The sequence below is a fragment of the Protopterus annectens genome, chromosome 11.part0 (assembly GCF_019279795.1).
Source record: "Protopterus annectens isolate FY-2018-M chromosome 11.part0, PAN1.0, whole genome shotgun sequence".
Taxonomy (NCBI): domain Eukaryota; kingdom Metazoa; phylum Chordata; order Ceratodontiformes; family Protopteridae; genus Protopterus; species Protopterus annectens.
This window is the reverse complement of record NC_056745.1, coordinates 1,442,168,343-1,442,191,684: the sequence shown is the minus strand read 5'-3', so window position 1 is coordinate 1,442,191,684 and position 23,342 is coordinate 1,442,168,343. Positions and strand designations below refer to the sequence as shown.

Below are 23,342 nucleotides of genomic sequence, written 5' to 3'. Positions count from 1 at the left end.
TAACCAAAGGAGCAAAGATTTCAGTAGCAAATTCCCACCTTATCTCCACCCTACTTTATGCCTCTCCAATATACACCAACCTAAGGCAATGCGTTCTAAACAAGCTAAAGACCTGCTACAACAAAATCGCCAAATTCGCCACAGGGGCATCCTACCGTAGTCACCACTGTCTCTCACTTGCTGAACCGGGCTGGCTTGAACTCACTCACCTCCTTCAGTGGTATCAACTCACACTCGCCCACAAACTAGTAAACCATCCACTAAATGTCCCATCCCTCCAGAATCTACTCCAACCTTATTGCACCACCAGACCACTAAGATCCAGCAACAAAAATCACTTGCAGATCACTAAAGCCAATAACTCTGCTGGTGAAGCACTATTCTCTTGCACCATAGCCAAATTATGGAGCTCCCTCCTACCCACAATTACCTCCGTGCCATCATTTACTCACTTCAAAACATTACTAAAAGCGCACCTAAAAACATGCTGGCTATGCCCTTGCAACTTCCACTCTAGTATCATCCACCCACTACGTTTCCTTCCACCCCACTAACTACCTTGATTATAGCAAGCTCGGACGCTCATAAGCCTAGTACTTATTATACAGCAGGAACTTCTTATTGTTAACAATTGTTAATGTCTGTTATGTACTTCGCAGATAAAGATTCTAGTTGTCTACTGATGTACTATGTTCTTCATCTATAACTATGTTTGTAATTGTTAATTGCTATGTTAATCAAATTGTTATTTGCTATGTAAATCCAATGTAACTACTGTCTGTATATTTTAATTGTGGAGCTTTCTCCCCGGGCCTCTGCTGAAAATGGACCTATGTCCAGTCGGACATTCCTGGTCAACAAATGTAAGTAAATAAATAAATCAATTCTGGCTGCAGTAATTGATCCAGTCAGTTATGATAGTTAAAGCAACTTTCACTGGAATTCTATTGCTTTGACTTGTTTGTGTTGTAGTATGTTTAATAATTTTTCAATCCTGTTGCACTCTGAAGGCATCAGGAGAAGAATGAAGACTTTACTATTAGACGTCCTGTAAATAATGAAAATCCTTTCCTTGTCCTAACATAGCAGCATGTGTCCAAAGGGATTAGCTCTTTCCTTAGGTTCCAGAATTAATTGCAAGTCACATATCCCATCATGACCTTTTGTTAAAACCCTCATCCATTTGTATGGAAGTTTCACATTCACTAAAATTGTTTAATTTCCATTGTTTCAGCGTGACTCACCGGTAAATAAAGCTTTGAAAACATCAAATGAAAATAAAGACAGTGCATGCTAAAACATTTAGCTAATAGGTGACAATATTACTGGGCCTGTAAAGCTTCCTGTAAGAAAAAGCTAAACTAAAGGACATGCTTACCATTTTATGTAAAACTAGTGTTATAGCCAAGGATAAAGCTGAATGCCCAACAGTGGGTCCATTTGTAGACCCTTATGTCTGCAAAGCTCCTTCTTGCTAAAGTCTTTAAAAAGTGGGTGCCAACCCAACCAGTAGATTTTCTTGCTGAGTATGCTGTAATTTCAGAAAAGCATTACAGCTTTAGAAATAAGTCCACCCATTCACAACCCTTTTTCCCATTTTGTACATGGCGTCATGGTGTCAGCAGTGGCAATCATCTAGAACCAAGTTTCACACCACTGGGTGTCTAGCACTGCCACAGTTGTTCTTCCACACAACACACTTGTACACACACTCACACCTATTGCCTATTTAGGAAACCAGAGTGCCCAGAGGAAACCTATGCAGACACAGGGAGGACATGCAGACTCCACATAGAAGGCACCATAGCCGAGAATTAACCTGAGGAAGCTCTTGCTATGAGGCAGCAATGCTATCCGCTGTGCCATTGTGCCACATGGACTAGGTTAAAAAAAAAAAAAAAAAAAAACAGAAGCTACTCAGATGGCATAATCTGTCAGGTGAAGCAAGGTAGCAATGCTGTAGCCATTCTTCTCAGCTTAAAATCCTTTGTCATGAAGAAGTACAAATGAGGGAATTCCTTGTCTGCTTTTAGTTATATCATTCAATACCTGGCATACAGAATGCATTCAGTGAATGGCACGTGGCCAAATGCCCTACATCAGTCATCAAGTTGAGGCATGTGTGCATGAGGTGTTTTCTATGTTATTTGAATATTTATAGTTCTCCCGTTCATTTCTTGGCTGGAGCGTCTTCTGTGTGGAGTCTGCATGTCCTCCCCACGGTCAAGTGAAGTTAAAGATATGCAGGTAGGTGCGAGCCTGAATGGGTGTGCCTTCATTGAAGGTTGGGTGTCGGGTTGGCAACTCGGCACCTTAAAATCCACTGCCAATCATGAGCAGACCGTTCCGCTGTGGCGACCCCTAACCGGGAAAAGCCATAAGACTTTTTATTCCTATTGTATTTGTTTTTTATTTGTTTTAATATCTACACCATTTACATATTAAAAACTGTAATACAATTAAGTGAACATCTGGCATTTTTTAGGTGAGTTGGCCTGATCTGGTATTGAAATGATCTAGCATCATACTACTTATTGTAAATTTTGTGTAATGTGTGTGTGTATATGTGTATTGTGTGTGTGTGTGTGTGTGTGTGTGTGTGTGTGTGTGTGTGTGTGTGTGTGTGTGTTTCATTTTTCTAAGTATAACTGCAGCCCATCTTTTCAGGTCTCTACTGAAAAAGGATTCCCACCTGTTGTATCAGCCTGATTATGAGAAAGCAATAAACAGCTAAAAGTATACATACAAACAAATTAGTACAAAAAAATAAATAATAAATAAATAAATATAGTGAATCTGAGAGAGCCTGTCTGTAGCAGGTCATGTGTAGTTAATATTCTAATGTTAGAAAACACTGTAAACTGTAATGCACATTGCCCTCTAGTGGCAATATTTAGCAATGCATCATGGTTTGCACCTCAAGCATTTATCATTTTAACAATTTTAACACAGATGATCTGCAATAGATAGTTGCTGTAACAAAAAAAAGGAAGTTGCACTCCTCATCAGCCTGAACAGTGAGTATTACAGCAACTGAAATGAGATACACCGCAGAATAATGTTTGATAGCAACCAATTAAAATATTGTAGAAGATCTCTTTGTGGTAAGTTAGCATCAAAGTTGTGAACATACCTTTCAACTGTCCAGATACTCACAGACTGCCAAGATATTTTTGGTCTGTTTATCATAAAATTTATCTTGGCCATTGTTAGAAAAGTAATGACAATACACTGGAAGATCAAACATGATCGCTTATTTAGCAATTTCATGAGTATAGCTAAGTGTGTATGTAATAAAGAAATGCAAACTATTTTTACAAGGGCATCTCATATGATTCATAAATGTTTAGCTTGGCAAAAGTTACAAAATTTACTGGATAAATATTAATGGTATTATATAATACGAGTGATTTTATTGTGGATGATTGTATATAGTTTATAGTTTACTGTATTTTATTTGTTCATTTGCTAGATATCTACATAAATTATTGTTTGTAAAATCAAACAAAAAGTAAAAAAAAATAAAATTTATCTTGTTCTGTCAAATTTCTGAGGACTAAAGTCACTAAATCATGACAGACATTTCAGTTTCACACTTCATATCCCTTAGAAAATGTGTGAATATGCAAAATCTGTTATTCTAGAAACTTTTCCTTGTATAGGAGCAATATTTAAAATCTATACCTATTTTTGTCCTGTGTCCCTCAATTAATTGTGGCTTTGTCGAGATTTCTTGAGCCAAGAGGTTGAGAGGTATGGATGTTAGCATGTGTACAAACCAACAGGTATAAATGCATTTCACTGAGACAAATATAAAACAGCATTTAGTGTACATTTGTGTGTAGCAGGCAGGCTTCGTGTAACAGAGCAGGCTGCTGTGGAACAGAATGCTGCATTGGCATATCTGTATGCTATTTCTAAATCATACTTATCAGTGGGACCCTTCTAGTTGTCATTTGTCTTACTACTGCCTAACAAATGTGAGTTCCTGTCACAGAGCTGTCTGAATTGAGTATTTTACAAAACAGAAACCAGAAGTAGGGGACTTTATAAAAAACAGTAGCCTAACATTAGAGCAACATTCTGTGCAGGGCTGTGAATGGACTATCCTTTCTTCCTGTCTAAGTTAGCATTTTTTCTCTGAAGTTTTCACACTTGGGGAAGGGGTATATGCCCTCTAGTGCTGCACATCATGACATTGTGCACCCTAATAGCAGAGCATTTGTAGCCCTTAAACCTTGCCATTCTTTCCTGTTGTCAACTCAACAAGATTCCCTGATTTTAAGTATAGCGAACATACCTCTCAACCTGGAAACATCAAAAATCTGGACAAGGCCCATGAAAAATAGGTACAAATATGTACGCTGATTAATGTAAAATTTGCATACATAATTACTCCAATGGAATTGTGGGATACCACCTTTCAAATGTAAACTAAAGAACAGACAACCAAAATATGGCACCAGAGTCCCCCTGCAGCCAATGTCCCATTACTTGGCTATTTCGCCCCATTGACCATAAACACTAATGTGTGCATACTGCTTTACTTCTACAATGATTATTTGGATTTTAATTTTACATTTTACAGCACAATGCACAAACACTAATAGACATCTGCTAAACAAAGCAATACTGTCTCACAATGAAAACAGACCTTGCATTAAAACTTCTCTGCCCTTGAAACTCACATTCATTGAAACAGCATTGAAACCCACACCACATCCAAAGAAAATGCATCTGGTCAGTGGTAGATAAAGATTACCTTTGGGCTGTTTTCAAATCATAGGCCCCTTGCACACAAAACAAGAAACATACATGCATTCTTTGATACACCTGTCTGAGTTTATTAAATTATATTCCTTGTATAATACAGCACATTTGTTAGACAGAGCGTATTTTAAATTTATTGTTTGAACATTTTTCCAGTAGGCAGTGAAATAAAATGCATGAACCAATAATGACAAAAGTGCCTAATTCAGAACATTTCCATCATAAAAGTGTACTTACACACACACATATATATAAATATATATATATATATATATATATATATATATATATATATATATATACATATACATACATACATATATTATATACATATATATAAATAGAATGACAGTAGTGTAAGCCATAGGCATCTTTCACAGCTTCTCGCACTTATTTTCAATTTTAGTGTTTTTTTTGGGGGGGGGGGGCAAAAGGCCAAAAACCAGGGACACATTTTAAACATTGCTTGTATAATTTTGGAAAGTTGCTAGAATAAAATGCTATGTTACCATTGTGCATTTCACTGCCAAGTCTTGAACCCAGGACCTTGTGCAGTACAGTCAGAGCAACATGCCATTATGCCAGATCATCAATTTCCTAAAAGATAGGAAGACTGAAACTTAAATGGATATCATTTACTGAATTCATTTCTCACTTCTCACCATAACTCTCAACCTCTTAGCACAAAAAACCTGGACAAAGCCAATAATGGGGGAATACAGCCCCAAAATAGGGACACATTTCAAATACTGATCTTATAAACTTAGAAAATTGCTAGAATAAAAGGTTTTGTTTTATCATTTATTTTGTGAAGAATATGAAGTGTAAAATTCAAATGCCTGTCATTCATCATCTTCTTTCGGCTGTTCCCGTTAGGGATCACCACAGCAGATCACCTGTTTCCATTTCTTCCTGTCCTCTGCATCTTGCTCTGTCACACCAACCACCTGCATGTCCTCTCTCACCACATCCATAAACCTTATCTTAAGCCTTCCTCTTTTCCTGTTACCTGGTAGCTTCATCCTTAGCAATTTTGGTTTAGATATTAACCATATTCTAACATAGGAAAATATTAATGTTCAGTAGTGAAGAAATATGAGTAGAGGACAGTCTTTCAGCAAGGCCCAACCTCAGCACTCTCACATAGCCCTGACATACAGTGCAATCTTCTCCTTAATAAAAACTGTCTAACTTAAGTCACAGAAGTAGTATGTATGGTATTCTTACCAAAAGAGCATAGTTAGGTGAAAAGTAACGGTAGCTACAGGTAACCAGAGGGAAATTAAGCATTCTCATTTATGTAGTTTTCAGATATTACAAAGGTACACATATGGGGATTTGCACGAACATGTGTTTGTGCAAGACAGCACGCTCACATGGCGCATCATCACATTTTACAGAGTAACTCAGAGTTGGTTTGGAATCTATAATGTGGTTAGCTAGTAATATTTGGTTGCACCAACAGGTACAAATTTATATGACTGTACATGTAACAACTCTAGTGTCATGCAGCTGTCAGATGTGAATACTGCATTGATACTAGATTTTTGGAATCCATTTCCAGAATTTTCCCACATTTCTATATACATACCTACTTAGAAGGCTAAATCTCTGAATGAGTCGCTTCTGGTACTCAGGAGAACATCTCTAAGGTCATATGAAGCTTTGAATGGTGCTCTGAACAGACCCATCAGGTGACTTTCCTTTTAAAAGAGCTCTCCTGTCACATAGTACTACTTCAGCACCAAGGTCTTGTGTTCTTGGACAACAAAGATACTGCAATGGTCATCCATCCCTCTTATTATAAACTCTTGTCACCTGCTATTTGCTGCAAGTTCATTCACTGGTATGCATAAATCCTTCTGTGTTTGAAATGAGGTTTCTTCTCTCTCTCGCTCTCTGTCACTCTCCCCCCTCTCCATACCTCTCAACTGTATAGATTTTTGCAGAATCTCCAGATTTTTGCCTCATTTTTTTGTCTGTTCCTCATAAAAATTGTGTTTTTTGACAAATCACTGGGATGATCTAATGATTAAAGTCACTAAATAATGACATATATCATTAAGAAAATGCATGCTAACACAAATCCTGTTATCCTAGCAACTTTCTAAGTTTATAAAAGCAATATTTAAAATGTGTCTCTATTTTTGGCCTTTGTCCCCCCCCCCCCATTATGTCAGGCTTTGTCCAGATTTCTTGCACTAAGAGGTTGAGAGGTATACCTCTCTCCCTCTCTCTCTCTCTCTCTCTCTATATATATATATATATATATATATCTGTGTGTGTATGTATATAGAGATATGTATCTACATCTAGATATATATATATATATATATATATATATATATATATATATATATATATATATATATATATATATGTGTGTGTGTGTGCGTGTGTGTGTGTGTGTCCCCTTCAGTAGATCGACTTTTTGCAAGTTCGAACCTCATATGGCTGAGACCATATGTTTGAACTTGTAAAAGTTCGATCGGAGATCTCCGTACAGTGCATAATGGGAAGATTTCCCATTTCCTCAATGTAGTGCGATCTTGGAGTTGGTATATTTAAGTAGACATTTAGTTTTGTTTTTTTTGGGGTTTTTTTCTTTTTACTTCAGTGTTAGAACTTTTATAAGTTCGAACATATGGTCTCGGCCATATGTGGTTCGAATTTGTAAAAGTTCGATCTACTGAAGTAGAGCTATATATATATATATATATATATATATATATATATATATATATATATATATAAATATATATATATATTCATATTAATATAAAATATAGAGAATTATGAGTGGTTCACTGATGCTAAGCCCATTATTATGTATTCTCGGTATGGATGCCAAGAAATTCACCTTGGGAGTGAAGCTCAGAAGATAAATCATGGCATCCATGTTAAGAACACATAATATTAGGTTAGTAAGAGTGAACCATTCATAATTTTTAGTAGTGCATGGAGTTTTATCCCTTTTAGAAGTTACAATAAAAAGGGAAAAAAAACGCTAAGTGTTTTACCAGCTTTCAAAACCATAGAACACTTAGTGAGTGCTTTTAGAAAGATAGTGTAACACAGTTTTTTATGTTTACACTCATCTTCCATGCATCTCAACTTTCCAGATTTTCACAGAATGCCATATTTTTGCCTCATGCATTGGCTGTGTTCTTCATAAAATCCGTGGTTTTCTGACAAATTGCTGAGAATTGAAGGCAATAAATAATGACATACAGTTAGGTTTGAGACTAAACAAACATCCTGTTTTTCTGTTAAATTTCTAAGTTTAGAACAGGAAGTTAAGAACATTTTACTGATGGATAACAGGCAAAAACAAATCTTTTATTCTGCTTCTGTCATTTGTACTGGCAGATTTTACTGCCTAGCCCAAGATCCGGCCTTAACAACTGTAGCAGGGGATGTTTAACATTTTTAAGGTTGGCTCTTGTACCACTCTAGTGCTTAAGTGATTTGTCTTTTTCGGAAGATCTGAGTGTAATCAGCACATTGCATGTACTACATATGAATATGTACAAATGTACCTGTCTCCGACCCCAAGGTACAGTAGGAGTATCCCTTCAAAACCTTGGCTCTTCCCACCTAGTCAAGATAAGGGAAGGCTTTCCTTTGGGGGAAAAAAGCAAGGCAATCTAGGAGATGGCAACCAAAACAATCTCAAAGGGCAGGGAGCTCCAAGGAACCCACCCAACATGAAGAGCAACTGTGGCTATGTTCTACATCTTCTTTCCTTACCCCTTCCTGTTCCTTCCGGAAACCACTAGCAGGAAAACTCTACTTCTTCCTGAGCCAGTTTAAATCCATCACCAGGGACCAATGGGTCCTCAACATCATGGAGAAGGGATGCTATACTCAAGTAAGAGTAATTCCACCCTTCGTGGGCATTTCAAAACCACAAAAAGAGCAAGAAATTCTCTTAACACCTAGACTAGCCAGAGACTAGCAGTTTTATTTAAGGAGAAAAAGAAAACATTTCAATATTTTCCTGAGAAAACTGATTTGAACAGCCTCTTGCATAAAAAAAGACTGCCATATGTTTTCTTGTTTGAATGTTTAATGGAAGAGTCATCTGTGACCCTGAATAAGATAAGATTGTTGGTAACTAGATGAGTGGAAAATAAACATTTGCTGAATAAATATAAAGGGATAGTTTTGGTCTCCTTGGATTTGAAATGTCATTATTTTTTTAAAATATATCTTAGGATAATGGATGCATACTAAACAGATCAGCTGAAGACTTTTAAAGTGAGTATATATTAAGATTTTCTCTTCTGATATCCACAGTTTCACACATTTTTTAGTTTTCCAGCAAACAGCATGCATAAGGAAAAGCTACTCTGTAAAATCACTCACACATACACACACTACATACACTTAAGGGCAATTTAGGGGATAACCTGTTTACATTTTGATATGTGTTTGGGATGAGGGTGAAAATTAGAGATACTGGGAAAACCCATACAGACTTGATGAGGAAATGCAAACTTCATACAGAAAGCACTCCAGCCAAATACTGAACCAGAGAGCCAAGTACTGTACGTTTTTGGAACTGATCACCGCACCACTGTGCTGCCATTTGGAAGATACTGATGTTATTAAATATATTTTTTCTTTACAAATATTGATGTTATTAAATATATTTTATTTCAGACTCCAGTGCAGTGGTCTGATATGGTCAGCTTGAAAGCAAGGATGCCAAACTATGGTTTACCCAGATACCAGTGGCTGACACATGCGTGGAATTTCTTTCAGCGGGAGGTAAGCATTATTTTCTGGATCATAAATTCATGCCATTTAAAACAGCTTTATAGATGGATGTTGTTGTGTCTTTCGGCTTATCCCGGTTAGGGGTCGCCACAGCGGAACTTCGGTCCGCTAATGTTTTGGTAGTGGATTTTTACGTGCCGAGTTACCAGCCCTGATGCACAACCTTCAACTAAGGCGCGCCCATTCACGCATGCCTCCACACAGAAGACACTCTAGCTGAGAATCGAGTGGGACAACGTCTTGCTGTAAGGCGACAGCGCTACCGCAGCACCACTACCACGGATAAAACAGCTTTATAGATAGATAATTTACGATAATAGTTTGAGATGCCTCCTGTACTATGTGTATAATTAAAGTACTTCATTCTTCAGTCTTTCACGTAGTTCATTCAGAATCTTGAGCTTTGGCTCACACATAGCTTCAAAGTATCAGGAAGAAAGGATACATCATCCCCAAATAATATCTTGTTCTTTTCCGTCAGTCATGCTGTTTGGCTCTGTGCCTTATTTATACTACTGGAAAGTTCTCATATCCATTCTTTAAAACATGAGTCTTGACAGTGACTTTATTTTTTCATATCAAAGTCAAAACCACCAAGAAGATATTGTTTTTTTGTGTGAGATCAGGTTACATCATAATGTGCTGTTATTGCTGTAGGGGTTTCATTTCCATGACTTATTGGAGCTGACAAGAAAGCCAGAAGGTTTTCATCATCATGGAATGCGTAGCACTGATGGAGGAGACCCTGAAGTCTTATCTATGGATCCCAGCAGTAACATGAGTGGTAGCGGATGAGGAACCCAGAGACCAAGACTGGCAACTCTTCAGAGTCCACTAAGCTCTTGATGGGCTCATCTGCTTTAGCACCAGGAATGTCATCATCATCTGGATAGAGGTTATAGTACTGCATCTCATTTTCTGAAGGTAATGAGGTTGAGCATAAGGACACTCTGCCACGATGTAGTGTGCTGGTGCCACCTCTGTTCATTCACAGGGGACGTAGAATAGCAGACTGTTATGCTCTCTGGTTATGATTATGAATTTCGACCTGGGAGATTGAATATTTCGGCACCCCTTCATGGTTGATGTGTCATCAGAGTATTGAGACAGACACTGCAGTCCCTTTTAGGCCTGCCTTCTGGCCATCAGATTTTCCCATTTCCATGACAGATTTTTGATAACCTTTCAGTTTGCATTGGAATATAGCTGACTGTCTGCACACGATAATTATCCAACATTTAGGTATGATTCTGTCATCATGTACTACTTTGGCATCACATTTGCTATTAAATGCTCATAGCCTCCTTCCTTCCCTCCTTCCTATAGAGGAATGCAAAGCAGTTTTAACTGTGACAGTCAAATGTGACATATCTTACCCTTTTTGATTCTTGGGCCATTGTAGTGTTTTGGTGGCGGTAGGTCCCTGTGATTGATAATGACTTGGATAATGAATCTTCTGTCTCTTATGCGTGTTCTTGTTTTTCTGAAAACTCACTCCTCTGCTGAACCTCTCAGACTAATGAAATCAGCTCTACAATGATCATACATCTCTTATTAATCTTTTGCGGACAAAGCCAGAGGCCTGGGACATTTCCAGCTTTGATCTTTTTATCATGGATTCCATATTTATTTCTTAGTGTAACCTAGATTTGGGTAGTTCCACTTCTAAGGCATCTTAGGATCAAAAAGCTGATTCCTCTTTGATTTTATCCGCTCAACTTGTGTCTGAGCAACATAATTCTTTGGTTGCTCCCAGAAAAAAAGTCCAAGGTTGTGCAAAATTTAAGCAAATGAATCAATAAATCTGTCTCCTTGGGTCACTGAACCCATAACTATTTGTGCAGCATATTTCATTTCCAGATTTCTCTGCTGGCACAAGCCACTGAACTGATAGCCAAACTTCCCTGTGCTTTTTGACTCAGAAGAGTGGAAGTTGTCAAAAAGACCCTTAAAATTAAGTCCAAGGTAGCATTTGTGTAGCTCAGTCATGCCTTAGGTAGAGTAGAAATGATGGCTACTCTCATATCTTTGGAACGGGAAGTGAAAAAAAAAATCACTGCATTTCAGTAAATGCAGTTCACCAGAGCAGATCCATAGACATGGGTAGTTAAGTGTAATGAACATCTGTGGTACAGGAATATCATATAAATTTAAGGCATCAGACAAGGATACATTCTAGAGTGCAGAATCCATTTAAGTGAATGGACAATTTTTTAGCATACTGAAACATATGTACTCAAAAAGCCATCTTATAATCAAATGACTAACAGATCATTCAGGAATCTTTATTTCTGAACTTTATTTTGGATTCTAATGGAAAATGTAACCAGATATGGGACAATGTATAGTAGCCACATAACCTGGTTTGTGCATAATTCATGGACTTTCATTTCGTGGAGATATTCCAATTTGTCCTCGACTGCTGCACTATTACTTTGAACCATATACAACATTGCATTGCTTTTCAATAGGGAGAATGGACTTCCAATGCCATAGTTGGTGTATATATCTATATATCTGTATATATATGTGTGCTTTGTGTCACACCGTCTCTTACAAAAATGGGTTGTGATTGTTGTTGCTGGGACTAGTTCTTTTTTTGGAGAGTGATGGGTCAGCCTTGAAAACACAGTTATTACACTACAGTTAGGACTTTAATAGCACGGTTCAAGTTATTACACTGCAGCCAGGACTTTGATAGCACAATTTCAGTTATTACACTACAGCCATGACTTTAATAGCATGACTCAAGTTATTATACCACAGCCAGGACTTTGATAGCACGATTTCAGTTATTACATTACAGCCAGGACTTTGATAGCACGATTTCAGTTAGTACACTACAGCCAGGACTTTGATAGCATGATTTCGGTTATTACACTACAGCCAGGACTTTGATAGCATGGTTCAAGTTGTCTTCATTTCATATGAAGTTGTGGTGGACTGTACTAGTTTGTAACTTTTAGGGGTAAGTTCCTCTTTGATTAACCCCTTCCTAGAGGTAGTTTTATTTATTTATGTACCGGGAAAGTCCAACTGGGCCAAAAGCCCATTTTCAGTTAAGGCCCAGAGAGAAAAGCTTCACAGAAATATACGCAAAATACAGTAATTATATAGTACAATAGTATACATACAATAAGGTGAAGAATACACATCATCTAGTTAGTCTATAAAAGTAGTATTCAGTACAGTTTTATAATAGATGCAGGCTGAAAAAGAAAAACATGAGCATTTTGGTGAAGATCACTGTGAGAAAAGTAAAATTAGTTGTTGTTGTTTGTCTTTTCGGCTTTTCCTGATTAGGGGTCGCCATAGTGGAACTCCAGTCTGCTAATGATTGGCAGTAGATTTTTATGGTGCCGAGTTGCCAGCCCGACGCCCAACCTTCAGCGAAGGCATGCCCATTCACGCATGTCTTTTGGAGGCCACTCGACCGTGGGGAGGACATGCAGACTCCACACAGAAGGCACTCCAGCCGAGACTTGAACAGGAGAACCTCTTGCTGTGAGGCAACAATGCTACCGCTGTGTGTACATATTAAGTATATATATATATATATATATATATATATATATATATATATATATATATTTTTTTTGAGTAGTAATAACACTGAGGAGAGGTAGAAAATGAGATAAAGAGTGGGCAGTGTGCTGAGAGAGGTATTGATATCTTGTCGGTCAGGTTTGGTGCAGGAGCAATGCCAGTTTTTGGATAGATGTTCAAACAGTAGTTGTTTGTAATTGGTAGATTCAGGAGTGTTTTGGAAGGTGTGGGATAGAGAGTTCCATAATTTGACTATTTGATTTGAGAATAGGGCTACACCGTGAGTGTTGTTAGCTTTGTTTACTGTGAGAAAGTTTCTATCTACAGATCTTAGACTTCGTGGGTATGAGTAGGGAACAACAGGATGGGAAATTGTCAGGATGGAAGATGATACTGTGTGTGAATTTAAGTTGGTAGAGATGGAGGCAGTTAGGTAGCTCGAGCCAATTTAATTTATGTAGAGCAATACAATGGTGGGTTTGGTGGGGAAGGTTGGCTGCAAAGCAGGCTGTTTTGTCGTAGCAAGTTTCCAATTTGGTTAAGTCTGATTTTTTTAAGTTGGTAGAGAGGGGGAAGCATATAGGAGCATAGAGAGGAGGAACATTCTGGAAATGGCCAGACTGGTATTGTCAGTGAGGAATGACATGCTTCTGTACAGTGAGCCAAGTGTGATGTGAGCTTTCTTAATTGGCTGTGTGTTGGTCAAATTTGAGTTTGTTGTCAGTTATCATGCCGAGGGGTTTTGTACGCTCAACTGGTTGGATGACTGTGTTGTTTGCTGAGAGAATGGTGAAAGGAAGTGTGGGTGTGGTCAGTGAATGTTTGCTACTGGTAAATAGTATTAACTGTGTCTTTTTGGGGTTGAGGATTAGTTGTGATTTACTTAGATATGTTTCTATGTCATTAAATGCTTGTTGGGCTACTATTTGGAGGTCCAGAAAGGTATCTGCTGAGCAGATTAAAGTTGAATCATCCACATACTGAACTACTTTAGTGTGTGTTGTGGATGAGTCTAGATCACTGGAGAAGATGGTGAAAAGAAAGGGTCCGAGTATAGACCCTTGGTGACTGAGACAGGCAGAAGTGGTGAGAGTTCGGATTTGCATCGTACTGCTTGTTGTCTGTCAGAAAGATAGCTTAGGAACCAGGAGTGGGAAGTCTTTGATAGGTTTAGTGAGGCAAGAGTATTAAGGAGTTTCTGATGGGAGACAGTGGTGAACGCTTTTGGACATGTCTATGAAGATTGATGCTACTTGCTGGTTTGAATTTCTCAGTTTGTTAATGGTGTTAGAGAAATTAATTAGGTCTGTGGTGGTGCTGTGTTTCAGTCTGAAATCATATTGGGAGGGAGAGATAAGGTTGTGAGATAGCAGGTATTGTAGTAATTGAGTATGGAAACATTTTTCCAGAGTTTTGACATGGGGAAAGGATGACTATGGGTCTGTAATTGTTTAATTCTGTTGATGTTCCTCCTTTATGTAGAGAGGTGATATAGGAAATTTTCTATAATTTTCTGACATAGTGTTCTGCTATAGACCTATTTACTAGAATGGAGATAGGCAGAGCTATGGCATCAGCTGAAAGTTTAAGGTATTCAATGGGGAGTTGGTCAGCTGCTAAGGAAGAAGGTTTCAGTTTATTCAGCATTGTTCTTATGGTGTTAGTTGTGACAGGTATGAGGTCAAAAGAGTTGTTAGTTTCCACATTAGGTGGAAGAGATGGTGAGGTAGAATCATACACTGTAACTAAGGAGAGGGTGGTGTTTATAAAGTAGGTGTTGATTTGTGAGGCAATACTCACGCTTTGGTTATTGGTTGTTGGTTCTGGGTTTGTGGCTTTTCCTGGGTGGAGGATCGAGTTAATTGCTTGCCAGAACTTTGTGGGATTGTTTTCATATTTGTTTTGCACAGACGTATAATATGTTTTTTTTGTCTAGTTTGAGTTGGGTTTTTTTTTGTTTGTTTGATTGTGGTGCTGCTGGCATGCTAGCAGAGTTTTATTGTCTTTTGTTTTCTGGTACTGAAACCAGGTTTTGTCCCTTAGTTTTTAAAGTCTATTGGTTTCTTTTGATATCCAGGGAAATGTCTTATTTTTAACATAGCATGTATGAGTTGGTGCTAAGCTATTTAGAATAGCTAGAAATGTGTCATTGAAGTATGTTACAGCCTGGTCAAGTTGGAGATGATGGAGTGGTGTCTAGTTGCATTTATTAAGCACGTCTACAAATGCTTGATTGGAGAAGTTTTTGGTATTTCGTACGACTTTGCAAACTATGGTTCTGGATGGGTTGAGCTGATGACGGATTAAGTAGGTAGGTCTATGGTCACTTAAATTATTTGGAGGGCATCCGGAGAGATAGTTGTGGGTGGTATTGTTAGTAAGTGACCAGTCTAAAATAGATTCTGTTTTGCTATTTTTATCTATTCGTGTGGGAAACTAGATTGTTTTGGAGAAACCATGTAGCTTTATGAAGGTAGAGGGGTTATCACCAGTAGTGTTCCAGTCTAAGTTGACGTCACCTGTGATAATGGTTTCATGGGTGTAGGTTGAGGCTGTCCAGGCTATGAGTTCCTCAATGGCAGTGGAAGTATTGTTGGGAGGTATGTAAGTGGCAATTATGGTAATATTTTTGTTTGGGTTGATTCTGAGCCGTGTTACTAGGACTTCAAAGTTGTTATCATAAACTTAGGTTATCTTTGGAGAAGATTGCAACCCCACCACCCTCCTTCCTGATCCTGTCTAACCTGTGTACGCTATAATATTGTGGGAGTATGTCTGGGTCTCTTATGTGGAGTTTTAGCCAAGTTTCTGTTGCTGTAAGAATGTCTGGTGAGTATTGTGCAATGGCAGCATGAAACTCTGTGATTTTATTAACTAGGCTTATAAGGCTCTTGTTAAGAAGGAGAAGGTTTGAAGTTTTAATGTGAGGAAGTGGTGGAATGGTAGGATGATGGTGTGTTCTGCAGTATGTGGCCCAGGACTGTGGTGTATATCACCACTACGGAGAATCTGTGATAATATACATGCATCTTTTTGTGACAGTTTGGAGAGTATGTGAAGGTGTTTCCTGAAGTGGTTAGTGGTATTGCTGACAACTACATGTTTGAAGTGGAAGTATGCAATAGGTGCGTGATTGTAGAGTTGGGAGGAGATGGCAACTTAGGAGAGTGAGGAGTGGATGGTATTAGGATAATATAGTGTGGGACTATGGACATGTGTCTGTAGGTGAGTGTAGGATGTTAGATAGTATGCTGATAGTACAAACACACAGACACACACACACACACGCACACACACCACCATCATCATCATCATTGCTGTTGGGAAAATATATGTATGCCCCCTCTGCAATTCCAGTTATCATAATATGACCTCTATCCTAGGCCTGAGGGATCTGTCTTTACAAGAAGAGAATATATTTATGGATACATATTTACTGGAACTGTGATTTTTTAAGCAGCAACTTTGCAGACAGTAAATATACAGTACAAAAACACATTTGATGAGATAACTTAAAGGATGACTTGCCTTCTAAGTGCATAAATATACTTTCTGACTCCACCATTTCACTCCAGAAATATGTTTGCTGTTGTATCTTGATGTTGTATGGTGCAATAATGCATCACACTCACTCTAATAGTTTCATATTTTATTCTTTTACCATAAAATGACTGTCATGGAACCTGTCACAGTACTTTGATTTTCTTTGTCCAAGGGTGCATCTTCTGACGTTGTAGTTTGTGCCCCTTGTATATGATTCGGCCTAGTATAATAAAGGAGTTTTTCTTCATTTAGAGTTTTGTGAATTACTAGATTCTTACTCATCCTCTGTGGAAACTAAATCATTTTTTTCTTTTTCGTTAAATTATTCTGATTTATGCTAAATGAAAGCTACTACAAAACTTCCATTGTACATTTAAGCCCTCTTCAGAACAATCTAGCTTAATGGTGTTAAGTACCCAAATCTGTAGCCCTTAAATAATTGTCAAAACTTCCTCCATGCTCTTCCCGATGTCATAATTGCCCATTTAGTGTAGCAGCTGTGCTCATCCATCCGTGACTGACAATTATCACTTAAAGATTTAAATGCAGTTAAAAGATACTTCTGCTATCATATACTGCATACTTTAAGAATGCATTTTTTCCTAATCCCCGTGGATATTATGGGTATAGAAATGTGCTACAAATTTCATATCACTTGTCTGTTGAAAATTACATTTTCCTTGTGTGACCCACTCTCCACCCTGACATTGCAAGTTTGCTGTAGCATTTCTACAAAAGTTATGTACAGCCTTCAGTTCTGAGCTCTGAGATTGTAGGTTTCTTACTTTATCTTCTCCGTACTGAGTCCCTAATATTAAGTTGTGATTGAGTAGTAGCTATAAAATGTACCAAAGCAAGGTCTAGTAAAGGAAGGCAAATTAGGCAGACATGCTATGCCGCAAGCTTAACAATTGTCTTGCATATGCTCAAACACTTCAGGTCACATGACTCGCATCCCCAATTAACATTAGCTTTAAAAGATTACTACATCCCTCTTTTATTATAAAAAGAAATACCACATATGTAATCCAGTAGCTACATTTCAAACTATTATACATTTACGAATAGCACATTAACGAATTAGGTGTGGTGGTTCGGGGATCCTGTGTTACAACAGATAAGGTGTTGTTTCCTTGTTATCTACACTTCCAATGGGAGTGGAAGGTGTAAAGCATTTGCAGATTGGTTATGTAGATCACGGTACAGTGTGGATAAGGAAGTGTACCCTTTTCCCCACTGTAGTGTGATCTCGGAGTTAGTATATATATAATTAGCAGGGGTGTGGGGTGCAAAGGGGTATTTATTTTCGTGTTTCTATGCTTCAGTAATGTGCATTTCGTGAAAGTGCGTTTTCGTGAAACTGCACTTTTGCTGAAACGGAGTCAGCTTCTTGAGTTTTGGTAGGGTGAACTTTCACTGAACGAAAGTAGACCCATATATCTATCTGTCTATATATATATATATATATATATATATATATATATATATCTATATATATGGATCTAGGGCTTATGCACGAATGTGCAAAGTCCCAAATCCATAATCACCGAACATATATTAACGAAAGCACTTTCACCGAAAAAGCGCTTTCGTTAATATATGTTTAAAAAAAAAAAAAGAAAGAAATCTACCTTTATGCAGGGGGGCTTCACCCCCCCTGCACCCCCCACACTTCCCTACTTTAATATTCTCACTCCGAGACTGCACTACAGTGAGGAAAAGGGAATGTTCCCTTATCCACACCATAGTGCGGTCTCGCAAACAGGCATACTTACGCAAAAGTGCTTCTTCGGTGAAAAGCACTTTCGCACAAGTATGCCAAACCGAAATTTGTTTTGGTGATTTTGTCTTCGGGGATCTGTACGGATCCCATATATATATATACACATTTGTGTGTGTGTGTGTGTGTGTGTGTGTGTGTGTATAAATATATATATATATATATATATATATATATATATATATATATATACCCTAATGTTAATTGACTGTCATTTAAGTCAACATTTATTTTTCTTCACAGTTTTGTCGACAAGGGAGATGGTCAATAGTTGTGCAAGAGTGGAACAGTACTCAGGTTGGGTAGTATGCCCTTTCCCTGGTATTGTGCAATCTCACAGTTAGAATATTTAAGTAGCAGGTGGGTGTGAAGTACAGGGTGGGTGGCTTTCCCCAGTATAAAAAGCAGTAGTTTTCTCTGGGTCTGTGTTTGCCCTTCGAATGGTACAATCATTGAATCACATATGTCGTTGAACATGTTGTTCATCGAGCCATTCAACTAAGATTGCATTACAGTAGGGATAAGGAAATTTGCCCTTTCCACACTGTAGTGCAATCTTGGAGTTGATATATATAATTAGAGGGGGTGTATAAGGGGTGCAGCCCTCCATACGAGGAGGTGTCACTGAATGACATTTACGATGTAGTGCCATTCGATAATTTTACCATTCGTTGGGTAAACACAGACCCATTTTTTTTTCATAATATGAGATTATGCTTTGGAGCATGTGCTTTAGTGTGCCAATTTTTTTTTTTACCTTTTACAGTCAATCTACTGAAGTTTAAACTGATTTCGGTAGATCCTTACATTTATTTATTTGGATCATGTGATTCCCTTGCCTGTCTGATTATAGATATGTTGGCCCTAAGTAATGTACTGAAGTTTAAACTAATTTCGGTAGATCCTTATATTTATTTATTTGGATCATGTGATTCCCTTGCCTGTCTGATTATAGAGATGTTGGCCCTAAGCTTGAGAATAAATGTTCTCCAGCAGGGTATTAATGTAGAAGTAGTGCCTGTTGAAAAAATGAGTCCATGTCTTCATGGCAGCAGATCAAGCTGCCATGGAGCTTGGACAGAAAAAAAACTAATGGCTGCCATTATTTTATGCTCGCTAAGCAGCGCTTCTGCTGTTTAGCGAGTGTAAAATGTAAAAAAAAAAAAAAAAACTTCCAAGCATTCTGTTTTTGTTTTAATATCGCCTCCTCTGGCTCCTACATTCAATTATTCCAAAACTTAAAACTTAAAAGAGTGTTCAAGGGTCTATATTAGAACATCTAAGTTTTTCAAATGTTCTAATATCGAACCCTATTCAGCGAAAGCTGAAAATATCGAAGCAACAGAAAACCAAATTTTTTCCTAGGGAAAGAATTCGGTTGTCCGTTTCTGTTGCTTTGGTATTTTCAGCGCTGTGGTGGAAAGTTACGGGTTGGGTTCAGGTAAGTGTGCGATTGAGTGCGGGTTAGGTTAGTTAGGGTTAGGGTGCAGGTTAGGTATGTGTGCGATTGTGTGGACATGAGGGTTAGGGCGGGTTAGGTGAGTTAGGGTTAGGGCATGTGTTAGGTATGTGTGCGATTGTGTGGACGTGAGGGTTGGGGCGGGTTAGGTGAGTTAGGGTTAGGGTGCGAGTCAGGTAAGTGTGCGATTGTGTGGACGTGAGGGTTAGGGCAGGGTAGGTGAGTTAGGGTTAGGGTGCAGGTGAGGTGAGTGTGCGATAGTGACGGACCTTAGGGTTAGGGTTTGGGTTAAGGTAAGTGGATAGTTAGTGGTGTGTGTATAGTTTAGTGTAGGGTTAGGTGTAAGATTTTAGGTGTATGTGTGTGGATTGCTGTTTGTTTGGTGTGCTTGTGTTGTGTGTATGTGTTTTGGAACAGCAAATTTTTTCCCTAGGAAAAAATTTGCTGTTCTGTATGTTCGATGTTTTCAGCTTTTGCTGAATAGGGTTCGATATTAGAACATTCGAAATTTTGAAACTTCGATATTCTAATATAGACCCGAGTGTTCAATACCAGTGTTACAAATATGCTCTCCTCAGCCCTCTTCCTTGACCTATCCAAGGCATTCGATATGGTAAATAACTAGTTACTCTTAAACACATTAAAATCACTCTCCATAGAAAACCTAGCAATTACCTGGTTTCATTCTTACCTAAGTGACAGACAACAAGCTGTACTATGGAAGAATAACCTATCGTCCCTTTTACCAGTCACCCTTGGAGTCCCACAGGGATCTATATTAGGTCCCCCTCCTATTCTCCATATTCATTAATGACCTGTACAAAGTCATCCCTGATGCAATTTGTATTCAGTATGCAGATGACTCAACCCTAATCTGCTCTGCCACCTCCCCCACAGATTTACAATCCTTTACCCAAATCACTTTCAACAAAGTAGAGAACTGGCTCACTGGTCGCCAACTACTATTAAACCCAAATAAAACCAAACTATTACTCTTCTCCCTCACTTTCAAGGTCCCCTCAACACCTCTCACCATAATATCTAACAATGGTACCATAATTTCCCCAGAACCTAGTACTAAACTACTGGGAGTGATCATCGACAACAACCTCAAGTTTGATGCTCACATAGACAAAACTATTAAAACAGTTAATAAAAATTTAGGCTCTTTATACAGGATTAAACCATTCCTAACCCCATCTGCTAGAACTGTTATTGTCTGTACACATCTGCTATCAACCCTTCTTTATACCTCATCCATCTTCGGAAACCTAAGCAAATCAAACCTCAGTAAATTAACTAGGTGCTACAATAACATTGCCAGATTTGCCACAAGATCAGCTTATAGAACCCATCACTGCCTTAACCTCCAATCGTTAGACTGGCTTGAACTACCCCTATCAACTGCAGTATAACCAACTAATAGTTGTTCACAAAATTCTCTACCAACCAGACAGTACACCCATACTGAAAAATATTATTACCCCCCACGGTAACCTAAAATCACTTCGCTCTTCCAAAAAATTGCTAGTGCAGACTGTTAAAACCAACAATTCAGCTGGTGAATCACTATTCTCCAACTCTGCCGGTAAAAACTGGAACCTACTTCCTGCTGAACCCGCCACTGACCCCTCCTTATCCCAATTCAAAAAATCTCTTAGGAAATACCTAAAAATGCAGTGGCTTTGTCCCTGTACAAACCCTGACTAACCCCCACTCAAACATAATTCATAAATGAGAACCTCATTACAAGAATAAAACTCTGACTTTTCTGTTTAAAATTCTGTGTTTCACCCACCTACTGGGAAGATTTAAAGCTAACACTACACCATGTATGATAACCACCTTAATATAGTTGTTTTCCTTTTTCAGATGAAATCTTTAACTATTTCTTTCTCAGCTACTTGCATCCAACCTGTGCTGTGTGTATGTGAGAAAAGCATGTACCTGTGTGTATCTATCATTAAACAAATCTCAGTTTTTGTGATAACTCACTGTAATAATTTCACTGTATTTACACTTGTTTTTGTACATTTGGAGCTTTTCTCCCCTGGGCCTCCGCTGAAAATGGACCTGTATCCAGTCGGAATTTCCCAGTTAAATGTAAAATAAATAAAATAAAATGACTGAAGCATTCCTACTGTTACATCTGCTTATTTCATATAAGTGTTCCCTGATACTATTCTTCAACATTCAATTCGTCTTACCAACATAGTAACATCCATCTGGAACTAGGGCCAGCTGTAAAGAGCAAGATTCCACAAGCCTAGTGGTTAATATATCTTCCTTGACTCTGAGTAATGAACAGCATAAGGTACTCAATAAGGGTCTTTCTTTTATTCCTGCTAGAGGCTCATCCTTACATGAGGTCCTCACTGATGTAAGACTGTTTGTTCATAAGATCTTGCTTAGGATTCTTTATGGTAATAACACTTATGAGCATACTGGCTTTAGGAAGCTTAGCCAGTTTGCTCCGATCAAATCTCCTTTGACTGAGGCATTCTTGAAGCTATGTGAATGTGACATGTATGAGTTCACGAGACAGAAATATCGTAGGATGTTTCATAATCTTACTGACATTCAGTTTAAAGCACTTTTTGAGTTGATTTCAAATGAGCATGTTTACGTGCACAATGCAGATAAAGGTGGTGCTGTTGTGCTTATGGATACTACCAAGTGTCTTGAAAGCATGTATTTAATGCTAAATGATGCTGATACTTATACTGAATGCCATAAAAGTGATGTCGCTAAGGTTATTCAGAATGTACACAATAGCATTCTTGAACTGTTAATGGAAGGTGCAGTAAGCAGAGATTTGTATGATTACCTTATAGTCGAATTTTCTACTATTCCAATACTATATTGCCTTACTAAGATTCATAAGTGTTTGAGTAACCGACCCATGAGACCCATTGTCTTGGGTGGTGGGTGGGTGACTGAACCTTTGTTGATCTGTGTTGAAAAGCAGTTACCCCTGTTATTGATAAATCAAATACTGTACTTGGAGACACTAAGCACTTTTTGATACAACTGTTTGATTGGTCCTGCAGAAATAGTATGAATGATGTTATATTGGTTACCATGGCTGTAGTATCCCTTTTTACCGTAATTCCTAATGAGGTAGGAATAAACTTTGTTAGGCTGTTTTGTCTACGAATTCTGATTATTCCACAGGTCAAGTTTTATTCCACAGGTCAGATACACTTGATATGCTCATTGCTTGACATTGTACTTAGTAATAATGTTTTCATGTTTCATAACAGCTATTGCCATCTGAAGGTCGGGATGGCCATGAGCACCATGTGTGCAAACAGCTATGCCAAATAGTGCTCACATATTGGGAATCTCTGTTTGTTCTAGACAGAAGTAACTTCTTTTTCCATTACATCTCACATTATGTACATATGTGGATGATGTGTTCTTTGTATGGACTGGCTCAACAGAGACCCTGAATGAGTTTGC

General features: G+C 38.1%; 1 protein-coding gene across 1 annotated transcript in view; it reads left to right on the top strand.

The window, feature by feature from the left end:
• The window catches only part of TSPAN12 (tetraspanin 12), a 738,019-nt gene that overhangs the window by 509,975 nt on the left and 204,702 nt on the right, over positions 1-23,342 (top strand). Inside the window, exon 6 of the mRNA XM_044088738.1 lies at positions 9,436-9,543. Coding sequence (XP_043944673.1) covers positions 9,436-9,543 — 108 coding nt within the window. The remainder of the gene's footprint in view (positions 1-9,435; positions 9,544-23,342) is intronic.